General features: G+C 27.9%; 1 protein-coding gene across 1 annotated transcript in view; it reads right to left on the bottom strand.

The window, feature by feature from the left end:
- The window catches only part of LOC107441569 (paired box protein Pax-1), a 43,286-nt gene extending 30,653 nt beyond the window's left edge, over positions 1-12,633 (bottom strand). Inside the window, exon 1 of the mRNA XM_016054880.4 lies at positions 12,499-12,633. Within this exon, the coding sequence (XP_015910366.1) occupies positions 12,499-12,502 (4 nt within the window). The 5' untranslated portion in view covers positions 12,503-12,633. The remainder of the gene's footprint in view (positions 1-12,498) is intronic.
- Positions 12,634-16,605: the final 3,972 nt, after the last annotated feature.

A 16,605-nucleotide genomic window follows, 5' to 3' on the forward strand; every position in this document is an offset into this window, starting at 1 on the left:
GTCTTACTATGTTAGGGTCGCCGATGAATTTGAAATCAGGAAGATCGATCTGCAGATTGACTCTGCAAATTATGCTACCGGAGATATGAATGTCCCATAAACCTTCGATGATGAAATAAAAATTTGAATGGATAAACATCTTAACAACAAATCTGGAGAGGTGTTTTGAAGAAAAATATTGTAAAAGAAATATAGACCTAATGATGATTTTGCAAGGAAGTTAACTGTAATTTTCTTTAACTTTAAATAATTTCTCGCATATTTTTCAGAAATTAAATTTTCATGGGATGCACTTAAATTTCAATGTAGCATACACATATTGCACTTTATTTTGATTTAAATATTTAATTGTCCAAAAAACCGAAAGAAAAAAAAATATGCAACTGTTAAAATTTTTAAATACATCGATTTGAAATTCCTTTTGTCGATAATTTGAAATTAAAAATAAAATGCTTCATACTCATATGCCTTTTCAATTTAAGCCCGTGCGTCAGTTTATGACTTTAAAAATTAAAGCTGTCGAATCAGACCAATCAGTTTGTTTAGCAATCAGCATGCAAATATACGATTAGTGATTGATTGTTTAGAAATCAGCGTGCAAATAAGAGATTTCAACTCCCTCTTTAAAAAATATAATAATTAAATAAAAATAAAAAATAAATTGTTTTATTTTTGTTATGACACACTTCTACAATCATAGCTTTAAGCTATTGAAAATACATATAATGATTAATGTATTTACACTATATAAGAAATGTTTTTGTATGCTAATTTTGATGAAAGTAACTTGCATGCAAAAGTTTTGAGTACTTGCATAAAAATTTATTCACTTTAGAATTTAAGTTAATTAAATATAATTTTTTTATGCATAAAGCTCTCTATATTAAACAAAAAAAACTTAAAGGCTGTCAACCTCCGCTGTTTTGTGTGTTCAGCTTAACGTTATAATCTGCTTTGCTGCGCAAAAACAATTGAACTAAGAAACTTGAATTTAAAATGGATTTTTAAAAAATGTACGGGAAGTTTGATGAAACAAAAAAATAATATTTGATAATTAGTTCGAGAACGGTTAAACTTGATGAAAAAATACCATACGGGTAGCTCTGCAGACCACAGTAATCGAACTACAAAGTTAAAATTCGATGTGTTGAAAAAACAAGTTTTTTTATAAACTTAACATGAGCTTTTTCCTAAAATACAAATTTATTCAAAAGTTATTGAAATTTTATGTGCTTTCTAAGCGAATTTTTCTCCTTTTTTTCTTGCATTTTTATTGAGCAAAAACTATGAGGTTTTCAAAATTTGAAATTATTATGGGCTGTGCAAAAATGTATGGGGAGTATGAGAGAGTAATGTGATTAGAGTCGACAAATAGTTGAGAATTATTGTTCTTAAACTTGTAGGGAAAAAAATATCCTGTTTGTTCGATCTGTAACCTGTAACAATACACAAACGGAGTTAAAATTTAACGTGCTGAACAAGTCATTTTTATTTGTGAGCTTAACGCGAATTTTGTTTCAAAATTCCAATTTGTCTGAAAGTCAATGCAAATTTAAGTGCTTTTTCGTAAATTTTTCAGTTCTTTCTTTTTTTTAAGAAAAAAACATTGACTATTTGTCCATAGTTGTACTTATTTTTCACTCACGAGATCTTTTTATTTTTATTTTATAAGCCCGAGCTCAAGTAAATATCAATCAAAAGCAAAAAAAAAAAGAAGAAAAAAGAGATAGTTTTCCATTGTTGTCGGTAAATTTTTATTGGCCGAGAAATCACATGGTTCATTCTCACATTAATTTTCATATTGGCTTGGCTATCATCAGCATAAAATTGTAGTAAGTCATAAAGGTGTCGTTTTCTTATAAATACTTTATTACTTGTTTTAGAGTTTAAGAAGATTGTTTTAATTATTATTACTGTTAGAATAACGTAATTCTACGTCACATTTTAAGATAAAGTTAATTAAATCTTTGTTTATTCTTGTTCACCGTTTTACAATTATTATCCTTCGGTGCAAATTACATTAATATACTATTATTCATTACAGTTAAAGAGATTCGTTAAATGGTTCAGAACTTAAATTTCAGCTTCATGCACAAAGTCATGCAAAACTTGTATTTAAAATAAATCCGTCCGTTTGGTAAGCAAAAATATTAAATTACACTTGTGAACTCACCAAGTTTGTTATAACAATATACTTTCAATTTTGAATGCTATTACAAAAAATGATTACTTAGAAAAATGATTTATGATAACTAATAGATCTTAATAGTATCATTAAGGAGAGAAATATTTGGACATGGGAAGTGGCGGGACAAGTGTTTTTTAGCACATATATTTTAAGTTGAATAATTTCAACTGTTTCATACCAAGAAACAGCAATTATTTATGTAAGCAAATTTGATTTTTTTGACAACCTGTTATTATTTTATTACTAATAATATCTACATTATAAAAATTATTATTTTATCGAATTTTTTTTTATCTTAATATTAAATTTCCTTTGGCAATAAATAAATATATAACTTTAATAAAAAAAAATTTAAAACAGAGAATTTTCTAATATTTCTTTTATTCGGTTATTAAAAAGAAGTATTTTAGATATATTTTTCACTCTTTTTTTCCCCGCACAAAATGAAGTGTTAGTGACTTTAATCGAAGCAATTACTCATCAAGCTGCAATTTGATTTTTTGACGACCTTCATATTATTATTACCTTATTAATAATAATGTCTAAATTTTAGAAATTATTATTTGATTGAAAATTTTTACTCCTAATATTAAATTTCCTTTAGCCCCCCCAAAAAAATGAAAGACAGAGAATTTTCTAATATTTTTTTTGTTCGGTTATTAAACGGAAATATTTTAGATATTTTTTTCCCCGCACAAAATGAAGTATTAGTGTTTTTAATCGAAGCAATTACTTATCGAAGTGCAATTTTTTTACTGTAAGTCGAATTGTTTATCAAACTGCAATTTGACTTTTTGACGACCTTCATATTATTATTACCCTATTAATAATACTGTCTAAATTTTAAAAAGCATCATTTTATTGAAAATGTTTTATCTTAATATTAAATTTCCCTTGGCACACGAAAAAAAAAGAAACAATGAAAGACAGACAATTTTCTAACATTTTTTTTGTTCGGTTATTAAAAGGAACTATTTTAGACATATTTTTTACTCTTTTTTTCCCCAGCACAAAATGAAGTTTTAGTGTTTTTAATCGAAGCAATTACTTATCGAACTGCAATTTTTTTTACTGTAAGTCGAATTGTGTATCGAACTGCAATTTGACTTTTTTGACGACCTTCATATTATTATTACCCTATTAATAATACTGTCTAAATTTTAAAAAGCATCATTTTATTGAAAATGTTTTATCTTAATATTAAATTTCCCTTGGCACACGAAAAAAAAAGAAACAATGAAAGACAGACAATTTTCTAAAATTTTTTTTGTTCGGTTATTAAAAGGAACTATTTTAGACATATTTTTTACTCTTTTTTTCCCCAGCACAAAATGAAGTTTTAGTGTTTTTAATCGAAGCAATTACTTATCGAACTGCAATTTTTTTTACTGTAAGTCGAATTGTGTATCGAACTGCAATTTGACTTTTTTGACGACCTTCATATTATTATTACCCTATTAATAATACTGTCTAAATTTTAAAAAGCATCATTTTATTGAAAATGTTTTATCTTAATATTAAATTTCCCTTGGCACACGAAAAAAAAAGAAACAATGAAAGACAGACAATTTTCTAAAATTTTTTTTGTTCGGTTATTAAAAGGAACTATTTTAGACATATTTTTTACTCTTTTTTACTCTTTTTTTCCCCAGCACAAAATGAAGTTATAGCTTTTTTAATCGAAGCAATTGCTTGTCGAACTGCAATTTGATTTTTTTGACTAAGTCATATTCTTATTACCGTATTAGTAATAATGTCTAAATTTTAAAAATTATTATTTTATTGAAAATGCTTTATCTTAATATTAAATTTCCTTTGGCAGACACAAAAAGAGGAAGAAAAAATTGTAAGACAGAGAATTTTCTAACATTTTTTTTTGTTCGGCTATTAAACGGAAATATTTTAGATATATTTTTTGCACTTTTTTCCCCCTCGCACAAAATGAGGTGTTTTATTTTTTAAAATGCATATAGGTTTACTCTGTCTTGAAAAGAAACTCCGGCGTCCCAATAAACTGACGCTGCCGGCGGTCTTACCCGCCCCTTTTACCGGCATCTTTGAAACGACTTCCTGCTTGACTGCTCAGTGTCCTCAAGTTAATTTACCACCATGTCTCCATTTTATGGTCTTGTCTCAAAATTCCAAATTGGTGGGTCGTATTTCCCTTGGAAGTGAAAAATATGGCACGGTTTAAATAACATAAAGACTAAAAATCGTATATATGTATATTATATCCATTTCGGGATGTCAAGCTAGGCGAGGGGAAATCCTCTAAAATGGTAGTCACGAATTTCCAAAATATACAAATCCGCGAATCTAAATGTCGAAGAAATAAAATTTATTATTTATATCAGAATTAATCTTTAAATTGCAATTTTTTGCATGGATGGTCTGATTTTTATCGAGTGTTTGAATCAAAATAAAACAAATAAATGGATAAAATAACGCTTTCAGAAAAATCAGTTCAACATTGAACCATTAATTATATCGGTAATAAAAGTCTAAAAATATTTAAAAAATAATTGGCTGCCAAAAGCATGATTAAAAATAAAAATATTTTTGAAAAAACGGGCTCGCAAAATCATGAATAAAATAAAATAAACACATAAAGAGATAAACAATAAAATGAAAGCAGACGATGAAATTAGAAGACCTTTTTAGAACAACAGAGCTGTTGGTTTTTTTAGATATTAGTTTTGTTTCGGAATTTGAGTTTTCATATAACTCGTTACGGGTTTTTCTAGTTTGTTTTATAATATTTTAACTATCCCGTTACAGGTACTACGTATTTGTTACTATTTGTGTTTGTGAATAAAAGTTTTTTTAATATTTTTTATAAGAAACAGAACTGTTATTTATATAGCTTGATACGTTACAGTATCATAATGCGGTGTGAATTTGTAGTAACCGTAATAAGATATTAAATTGAATTATGCTCCCTTCAAGTTGAACATTATCGAATTGTGTAAATAAGTTTAAGAAGCACTATAATTATTTGATAAATATTTAATTTCTAACTTTAATGATCAAGTTTAACTTCCGAGTCTTTTAGTTATTTGGCTGATTAGTTGGATAGAATCTTCAATAAGTAGCAAGTCAAAAATCGATTAAAAAAAAATTAAGGATGCAAGTATGGGCACTATATGTAACCGATCTACTCGTGTAAATTGGATCTTATTGTAAATTTGCTGTTACTAGATTAGGCAAATCGCAAGCCGTTGTCATTCTCTGTTTGTTTTTTACGAAATTTTAATAAAGTTAAAAGTACAGGTGTGGTGGCAGGTCGCCTAGCCTCCCCCGTGCATCTGGTATTCCTCCCGGAGGAGTTATCAGACAACGATTTTGATGTTCTAGAATATACCTTAATCGGGTTAGGCTAGAAAGCTATATTAAGAAATCGGTAATACACTTAAACTTTATAATCAGCCGTATTATAAACCATATACAATCATACTTAAGGTCCGGGAAATTTGAACGATTTAATAGTTCAACACACTCCAGTGTTAAATTGAACCTTGCTTCCGTTCAATTTGAACCATAGTATCAGATAAATAAATTCAACTTTATTATTATTTGTATTTCCAATGCAACGGGAGAGATGTTAATATAGTTCGCTTTATAGTTAGTCATTATATGAAACATGCATCGAACTATATTAGGGATGATTTAACAAATGTGAACGTTACTATAGTTCAACACACTCCAAAATTTCAAACAGTGGAGTTCACATTTTTCGTTCTTAAAAAATTAACTTAAACTATACCCTAATATATTTCGAATCAACTACGTTGTATCATTATCATTTAATGGGTTGATACAACTCAATTCTGGCCAAATAAAATATCTATTTCAAAAGTTTTGGTAATAACTTTAACACTGAAAGGCATGAATTGAATTAAGTTTAATTTCACTTAACTTTGTACAATAGTTTCAACGAAAGTTACTTAGATCACTCAATTATTCGAACTGTAAATTTGATTCGTGAAATGAATTTTATGTCTAAAAGAGGTTTCGAAGCACTAGCTGATTTAGAAATCATTAAAACAGAATTTGCATCAGAAATCAAATAAAGCGAGGATTAGTTTATAAAGGATTTTAATTGTTATTTTGAATTCAGTGATCCTTCAAAATACTTTTTTAGTTAAACCGCGAATCAAAACGAGAAAAAAATCCTCTATTTTACTTCTTTGTTATAAATATATATTTTAAACTTATCATCTAACCCAAGTCTTTTGCCCACTTATGAAAAAGTACTTAAAAGTGCACGGATATTCTTGTAGAATCAAATATTTCAATGATTTAGCTTGAAAAATAATGGTTTTCATTATTTATTATGCTAATAGTATTATTAAAAGGAAAATGTGTTTCTTTTTTTTTAACATACTTGTTTAGATTTTAGGGTATTGAATTCAGGTACAAATAAAATCAGTTCATACTGATTGACTGCAGTTTTCATGCAGCGTTAAAGAAAAATCATTATTTTTTAACGTCTTATTAAATGAACAGTACATTAATATTATATACAATATTATTCCCAGAGATATTCACAGTTTCTAAAAACCTAAAGACACCATTAATATTATTTTTAATTATGACCTTAACGCAATAGATGACATAAGAAGCAAAAGTTAGCACTCAAAGCAATGAAAAATGTCTCGGTGAAAAAAAAACAGAAAAAAAGATATGTATATATATATTTCGACATTTATAAGTAAATTTTTTTAAAGAAAAATTACATCAATTTTTGAATAAGAATTTATATAACAATTCAACTGAATTCTTTTGGGTCATAAAAGCGAAGAATCTTAAATATTTACGAGAAAATGATGATGATAGTTTCTTCAGAGTGATCACAATTTTAATTTTATTTTAAAGCTGTGGTTTTATTTTAAAACTATGTGATGATGATGCTTCAGCATAGTAAAGCGTGTCATTCCTCGGAACACGTTCCAAAGTAATTTTTATGATTTCGGTATCGTTTGCTACAAAGAAATAGGTTCCAATCGTTAGCAATTTTTTTTAAATGAAGGAAAAGTTGTATTTCATAAATTATACTTAGTGTATTGTTTCAATATTATTATTTATCAAACTTCACATACTGTGAATTCAAAAGTAATGAAACTTTATATAAAGCATAAAATTTGGAGCGTGTTATTAAGCAGTTTCTTTTTACTTTCTTTCAAAAACAATTAGCTTCTTTGTTCCATTACCAAATAATAATAGGTTTTTTAAAAAAAAAAAAAAAAAAAAAAAAAAAAAGAGAGAGAAACATCCTAATTTGTGCAAAGCAGTTATAAAAAGTTTCAATTTTAATTTTTTCTTCATCACACCCCTAAAAAATAAGAAAAGCTGCACTATCGAATTGATTATTGGAGAGCGTGTGATTACCATTCTTGTTGCCAAAGAAATTATGTGCCGTGCTTCATCGTGATTCTACAACTGAGAACTTCTGTTCTCAGCATCTGCTTGCATTGAAAAAGAAATACATTAAAGAAGAAATGATTGAAAGAAATGATTTAAAGGTTGTCTTTAGATTTTAAATCTGAATTCCATCTGAGGACAGAATTTCCAATAGGTTAGGATTGATAAGGATTAAAAATTAAGAGATGCTGTAATTGTCCATTGCTGACGATAAAAATTAGTACCTTAAAATTTTCCCAAGGTGCAACATTCTTTCCTTACAGACGTAATCAAAATGCAAGACTTACGTTTTTTTCTGTTTTTTTTTTTTTTTTTTTTAAAGTTTGCATAAAACCATATTTACGTTAATTAGATATTTTTATTTATTTAAATCTATTGGAAAATACTTTTCTCGAAGATATGCTTTTTTTTTTTTTTTTTTTTTCGATGAATGTCATTAATGAGTACCTATGAATAAATATCAGTATCAAGCTGTCTTCAACATTTTAGTTTGTCAATAATCTTAATTTATTGATTTAATTTTAAAAATTATAAATATAAGTTATTTTTAATCGGTGTAAGAAATTACAGAACGGTGATATTAATAAAATTTTTGACAAATAAAATTAATGAAAATTGACAATTTAATAAAATGGAAATAAAATGCATAGTTAAAACACATTAATTTAATAAAAAAATTTCACTCGAAAGAGATAAAAATAATGTTCACATAGTTCTTGTTTTAGAGTTTTTCTGTTTTTTTTTTTTTTTTTTTTTTTTTTTTTTTTTTTTTTTTTTAAACTTTTTAAGAGCGTCATTGTTAAATGTTTAAAAAATGTAGTGTAGTCCCTTCTATTTAGTGAAGAAATAAATAAAAATAAAAATGTGTGATGAAACTTTTTGGAAATTTTTAAACGTTTCAAAACCCCAATAATTAGATCAGTGATTCTCAACCACTGTGCCGCTGCACTTTTGTGTGCCGCCAAATTCTAAAAGTGTGCCGTCAAATATTAGAAATGATACAATAAAAATTATAATGCTTTTTTTTCCTTACGAGTAAAGTTTAAATTAAAGAAAAGTGTATATATATAAAATATAATATATATATAAATATACACATTTTATAATTTTTCCATGCTTTAACCGTGTGAACATCTTTGTCGGCGATTGTCTTGTCTCTGACAATCTTAAAATAAGAAGGAAGTGTTTAAATTGTTTTGACAATTTTAAGAAATGTTGAAATAAATAGGAAACTTAATGATTATTAAAATTATTAATTAACAAAGGAAAGCAAGCTAAATATTAACTTTCAAATTGAAATAAAAGCTAATCATTAAAGTAAGCTATGCAATACAAATTAACAAAGGATAACTAACAAAAAAAAAAAGATAACAATTAATAATCAGCAAAAAAACTAGTTAACAAGAAATCACAAAAAAAATAACAGCTAATAGCTATAGAAAACAAGCTAACAATTAATAACTAGCAAAAAAATAAAAATAAATAACTGTTACTAACTAATAAAAAATTAGTCGAAAGAAATAATTAATCCCTTAATAAACGTGCTTTTGTAGAACATATTATTTTATTTCACATTCAAAATTATTATTATAAACTATTTAACACAGTGTATTATAGGTATGTAAACAACTTTTAAACAAATTTTTTTCATTGTGTGCCGTCAAATTTCAAAATCGTTAAAACTGTGCCGCCCCCCAAAAAAGGTTGAGAATTACTGAATTAGATATTTCAGTTTTTTCACCCTAAATTATTTGAGCAAAGTAGGTACTTCCTATAGACACATAGTATATTAGATCTATTACATCGATTATAGTAAAAGATTTTGTAAATATTTATTCTTGTCATTATTAAATAACATTTGATCTTCAGCAAAACAAAACTTTGAGCTTTATGTTTCTTAAAAGGTTATGATTTAACTTACAATATATAGTACAATAGACCTTTCATCGAATCTACCGTTTCAAATTGTAGTCGAATTGCTATCAGAATGTTACAAAAAGAAGAAAAAAAGTGAATTAAGTTTTATGAAGTTAACTATTTAATTCGTTGTCATCATTATTTATAATAAATGAAATTCGTCAACGGAATTAAAATAATCATAAAAATATAATTGTGTATAATGTTTTTTTTAGTTTTTCCAGTATTTGTTTATAAGAAATCAGCAATCTCATCAGCGTTTGTTTAAAACAATTATAGTGATTTCGTGAAAATAAAAAGAAAGAAATACGTTTTTAATTATTTCTTCACAAATGAATGCCAAAGCAATTATTTCCTAAATTGGTTTTATAAACCAGATTCTGTTAATTGGACTAAATATACTTTTTCCCTTTTTCTATTAACTAAAATGTTCCGTTGAATTTTTAAAGTTTTTTATGTTTATTTTTGCTAATTATAAATAATAACTCCAAATTTTGATAAATGAGTTTTCTAATTACCTCAAAGTACAAAAAACTTGTCTAAATAATAATTTATTATAAAAAAACTCTAGTCCTATTTATGAATTCATTCAAGTTAGTTTCCACTAATGTAATGCATGCATACTATTTTATACATTGAAATAAGAAATCTATCACGAATAAAATAATATATAGGTTTCATATTTTAAGAAGCTTAAAATATGAATCTATATTTTCTATTAAATTTAATTTTATTAGAGTTTAATGTTTTAAGAATTTCAATACGGTCCTTTCCAATCATTCATTGAGAACTAAGTAGAAAATATAACGTTTTCTCTAGTACTGAAAAATAATGTATGGCAGTTTTTAAGATAGAACTTTTGAGAGTCCAATTTTGAAACTAAACTGGAAATTAAAGGAAACAATTTTGTAATAAAAATTGCGATTCATTTTCAAAATCATTTGTAGATGCACTTTTGAGAAACAATTAAACAAAAATTTACACATAATCTGTGGAATTTTAGTTTCACTGCATCCATTTTACCCTTTTAATAATCTAGACTATAATATTAACAGTTTACTCTTTTTCTGAATTATTAATTTTAAAAAAATGCAAAAATTATCATAATTATATCTTATCAGTTCACATAGTGTTAAAATAACATACAATAATTTTTTTTTCATCGAAATTTTTGTTAACATAAATAAAGGTTGCATAGTTTGATCATGGTAGTTAATTAAGTTAAACTATCGTTAATTATAGTTTAACCTAATCGTTATTGACAGTTATTAGGTTAATATTAGCTACTTAGATAAGAACTAAGTAGTTAATCAAAGTATTCGAAGATGACTTTTGGTACATTAAATGTTTTTATAAAAATAAAATTGATTCTGATCGATTTGATACTAAAACACTTACAAAATACTAAAAATCTGCCAAACTATGTTAGGAAACAAACTGCATTATATGACATGATATTTAATTTTTCTAAATTTAGAAACTTTATGATTTCGAAAAAGAAAATGATCTTTAAGTGTCATATGATTTCATTATTTCTCATACAAAAAAAAAAAAAAAAACAATTTCTTTCATAACCAAGTAAAAATTAGTTGAACAGTTTAATGAATTCATAATCAAAGTAATAAAAATTAAATTTACAAAAAAAAATAATGATTATTAGAAGCTTATCTTTTCCTGATATCGTAAATGTACTAATGTTTCCCCACTAGGAAATGAATCGGAAGGAAACGGCAAATAACTGTTGTAGTTCATTTACGTCGCACTAGAGCTGCACAATGGGCTATTGGCGATGGTCTGGGAAACATCCCTGAGGATGATCCGAAGACAAGCCATCACAATTTTGATCTTCTTCAGAGGGGAGGGCACCCCTGCTTTAAAAGTACAACGACCTGCACGCGAAGTCGAGCACTTTACGGTAGATCAGTTTAACGAGAACCAATACCGCACACCCGCGGTCCCTACGCAGACTGATCCAAGAGGTCCCCACCCGCACACTGACCGCAGCCAGTGATGCTTGACTTCGGTGAGCTGCTAGGACGGTAGATGAATGCAAAAAATAAAATAAAAATAAATAAAAACGAGTAATGTGTATTTAACTGAATATTGAAATAAAATATTTCTTATTAAAATATTTAAAAATTTTAACTACGTTTAATAGAATAGTGTTTAAAAGTCAGCATAGTTTTCAGAATAAATAGAAATATTTTAAGAACTCAGCATTGTTTTCAGAACCGCCTCAGCCTCCGACGCACCGAGAACAAAATAGCCGTAGAACAAGAAATAATTTTTAAACCTAGCTATGAAAAATTCATCCTATAAAGAAGTAAAAAACAGTTTTAAGCGACAATTTCTGTAAGTATTAAGAAAAAACCACTTATCATTGCATCTTAAAAATCGCCTATTGAATATCTTTGTCACATGTTTAGAGTCCCAAAAGTATGGAACATAAATAGTTTAACAAAATAAATTAGATAGAGTTTTCTAAGGGAAGTAGGAGAGGCTTAAAAATCTATCGTAATTTAAGTCAGTAAAAAGTTACAAATACCAATAGATAAATAAAAAAATCTGATTATCCTGAAGGCCTCAACGGTCTTGGTCTTGTTTGCAATAAGGCCTTAAACATTTAATATAATAGCATTTCCCCCCTTTTAATTGCAAGAGTAAAGATAAAATAAAATTTAAAAATTGCAACAGTGTTAGGTTCTTTATAGTTCTTTAACGTAATAGTTCTTAAACAATAAAAATGTTGTTTATTTTCAAATTTTATCTATTTCCAGGTAAAAGGGGGGATAAAATTAAAATTCTTTATCTGGTCAGGTCCCCGATCGAGTGAAATATAAAAAGTTTTGCATGCTGACCTAAGCTATTGACTATCTACGTTTAGGAGAAAAGTAACACTTCGAAACAAAGATTAAAACAACATTATTTATAAAGTGTTTGTAGCTTCTAAAAAAAATAGAAGATTCACTCACCCATGCCTCTCGTGCTTGCGATTCCCTCACGTGTGTCTCAAATCCTTAGGGATTCTCTTATGCTCCGCCTTCTCCTCTCCGATTGGTTGGGTTGAATGACCAATGACGATAGTCACGGATCAGAGACAGTTTTGTATTAGGGCATACCACGATTTCATTTGTGGATAAAACGCATCTAATGGAATGTGACTTCTTTAAATTGAGATTGATTATCACGTGATCTGACAGGAGATGAACCATTCAGAAGTTCAAATATATAAGGATACTAGTTAATTATTGCGATTATTTTTCAAAAGTTTAAAATTTACAATAAATTTTTTATCTTTCCTAACAAATTTTTTGTTCCTCTAAATGTTACGCACACATTTATTTAGATTTCTTTCAGTAAAAAAATACCTGATACAATTTGGAAAAATTTATTAAAACTACTTCATCAATAAAAAGGGCACTTTTTAAGTTAAAAATGCCCTGGAACATGAAAATGAAGCATAATTAAAAATAAGAAACTCTAAAAACAGCTAATTTGATCTAATTTAAAGGATCAAAAACGTCTAATTCTGACTTAAAATGTTAGAATGGCTCCCCACATTCAATAAAACATAGTTGGTATAATTTAAAAGTTTAAAAACGTTTTGTCTTATCTCAAAACGTCAGGTAAGCGTCCTCATTCTCAAAAAAAGCATTTTGATTGACAATCGAAGTTTATCAATCCAATTCTATATTGAAATGTAAGGGAGAGGCACTACTCTCTAAAAATCATATTTGATTAGATTTAGAAGTTTCAAAACATCCAATATTATCTTAAAATGCAAGGGGGATACCATCTCCCTTGTCTCCTCTCTCTCTCTCTCAAAAAAAAAAAAAAAAAAGAAAGGGAGACAAGGGAGATGGTATCTCCCTTGCATAAATTTAAAAAAAAAAAAGTAGAAGTCATTTTATTTAAAAGTGTAAAAACGACTGATTTTATCTTAAAAAAGACACGCACTGTCCACTAGTTATTAATACATATTTGATTTGGTCAAGTAGTATGAAAACGTTTAATTCTATCTAAAATCTGATAGAGATGCCACCACTTTAAAAATGTAAGGAGGACGCCACAATTTCAAAAAAGCTTATTTGATTTAATTTATAAGTTTAAACATGTCTAATTTTATCTTAAAAAAGAAATGCACATCACTATTCTCTACAGAGCATATTTGATTTAGTTTAAGAGTGTGAAAACGTTTTATTTTATTTAAAACTTTTTATAAAAGAAACGACATCACGACTCTTGAAAAAAAAACAACACTTATTTGATTTAATGCATAATTTTAAAGTCATCTAATTGTATTTTAAAATGTAAGGGAGACGCACTACTCACCAAGGTCTGTTTGATTTGATTTAGAAATTCAAAAATGTCGAAATTGTAAGGAAGATGCCGCCGCTTTCAAAAAAGCATATTTGATTTAATTTGGAACTTCTCATTCTTTATTAAAATGCGAAAGAGATGCACGACATATTGGTTTTGATTCAGAAGTTTAAAAACACCTAATTCTGCCTTAAAAAATGAAATGGATGCCCTACTCACAAAAAAGCATGTTCGATTTGATTTAAAAGTTTTAAAACGATTTACTCGAAAAGGTTCCTCCTCTCCCGAACAAGCTCAACTGTCAAAAAGATGGGAGGAAAAATTCTAAATATGCAATTAAACCTCTTTATTTAATTTTCACAAATGAACTAATGATGGACATTTACTGTATTTGGCGGTACCTTTCGTTACACGGCCTCCACCCAATCACAATTTGAGATATAAAACGTGCGGTATTTTAGATTCTCTATTATTTTTTTTCTGACAAAATTATGCCAAATACAATTCTACAATCAACAATGTTTGTTCCACTGTAAAATGGTTGTTGGAAATTGGAAATTGTTATCGAAACTATACATGATTTTTCGCAAACAATTTTAATTTCAGTCAGTATCATTTTTTTTTTTTTTTTTTTTTTTTTTTTGCAGAAATGTCACTTTTCTTGGCGTTGTGGAAAGACGGATCAATAGCATAAAACTTAGCGTCTATGAAAATGGGCCCAAAGGATATAATTATGCGTAAAAATGAATTTACTAATTATGAACGATAAAGCTATTTTGAATAAATATACAATTACGCTTTTTGTTAAAGTTTGCATTTCAATTTCTATCACAAAAATGAGTTAATTTAGTAAAGATGAAAAAAGGTATGTTTTATAGTGACTTTTAATAATTTTTTTTTCTAATTTAATTTCTGAAGTTTAGAAGTAAATCATTGTTAGTGTCGTTTTTAGTGCATTCAGACTGCAACATGATGTTGTATGGTTAAAAAGAGCTTTCTTAAATAAGAGCCTCACACAAATATTTTGAATACATTTTAATTTACTTATTTGTTTTGTTAATTTTTCTGTTTTGATATCTCTTCGTATTTCTTTAGTTGACCTTTTTTGTATTGGGTGCAGATGTTTGTTCGTCGCTAGGAGAGGTTTTAATGGTCTCTCCTAAAGGTTTTCTTCAACATAAAGTCTATGGAAAAAATTCCGTGCCTCTCAAACGCGTACGTAAATAGTGGTGGTCTTTCCTGGAGGTGCCGCTGTAGTATATAGTGCGGCTTTCAGGAGAACTCCCCCAGACACCCGTCTCACGTCGTGGCGGGTACTATGGTTACGAGGAAAGGTCACTTCGAATAGGGGTGTGGGGTGAATAGTTTTCTTTTAATCTTAAAGTAGGTCGTCGTGAGTAAACCAATCGACACCTTCTTTCCTCCATTTTACCCCCATTAGAATGTGCTCTCGCTTGTTACCATAGCAGCAGACAGCCCCAGACTTTCAGTCTGGAGGAGTTCTCCTCAAAGCCGCACTGTACAGTTGCCTGCTTTTAGATTTTTGTTTTTATGCAAGTAACGTTAAAAGAAGTTTTCAGCGTCACTCAAAACGGTTTTCCTCAGTTTATCATCAGTTAGGTTTTAAAATTGAGAAGCGTGTAGTTTTAAATTACTTACTCAAAATCACAAATCGCAAGCAATAGCTTTAAAGTTTTGAGGAAAAATTTTAAGCGCTCTTACCTAATAAAGCAACACCTCTTTTTCTTACTATTTGTGAAAAGTATTGCACTGCCTAATTATACTTTATCGTTAAAAGTTTGCTAAATACAATAAGTTTTCGTTCCTTCTTTTGTTTTGAAAGACTTGTAGGAAAAAAACCACAAATATTGATATTTTTCACGAAATTTGTTTCTTTGACACACATTAAATTTTCATGGAAATTTTTTTAACATTACTTCTATTAAAATTTTTCCACAGAATGGAAGAATGTTAAATGCTTCTCCTTCAAATTTGCTCGCATTTTTAATTTAGGCAATTATAATTATAAACAAAAGGTGACACAATTTTGAAACGATTGAAATAGCAGGAAATTTTGAAACGGGGTTTGGTGAATACTACTATGGAACATCCCAATACGTGTACAATTAATAAAATATGAAAGAAACGTCTCATATAATAGTATATTAACCAACTTCACTAAAGAAGATATAAAAAGTTTCAACCGTTAATACAAAACAAAAAACTCACTCCTTATTGGGTGGTTCGAAAAGTTCGTGACAATTTCGAAGGAAAATTGAATCTCAGTACACATAAATTTTGATAAATATTTACTAAATTGTATAGTTTTGATTCTGTTTCTTTCGTTATCCTTCAGGTAACATAAAAATCCTTTCATGCTTTTTCAGATAAATTCGTTTGGCATGCGCTTTTTTTTCTAATTATTTTCTTTCAAGGAGATCCTTATAGGAATGAAATAATTACAAATTTAAGACTGTAGTGTCTGGTGAATATGGTGGAGGGGATAAAACATCTTTACCGAGTTTTAATAATTTTCATTAATTCGTCGAAGTTACACAAGGCAATGCATTGTTCTAATGAAACGTGAACCCTTTACCCATTCAATTTGTTTCCAATTGAAGTCTGAAATTCGGTAATTGAAATTAATATTTTTTGAATCATTGCTTTTTTTCACGTTTTTTAGAATGTGCAGGTATGTTATTTGCTTTCAGTTACTCTAATATAATGAAATCTGTCCAAATGTCCCTACCGAAAATTGA

This window comes from Parasteatoda tepidariorum, chromosome 2 (genome assembly GCF_982258835.1).
Source record: "Parasteatoda tepidariorum strain Cologne lab strain chromosome 2, Ptep-v5.0, whole genome shotgun sequence".
NCBI classification, from domain to species: Eukaryota; Metazoa; Arthropoda; class Arachnida; order Araneae; family Theridiidae; genus Parasteatoda; species Parasteatoda tepidariorum.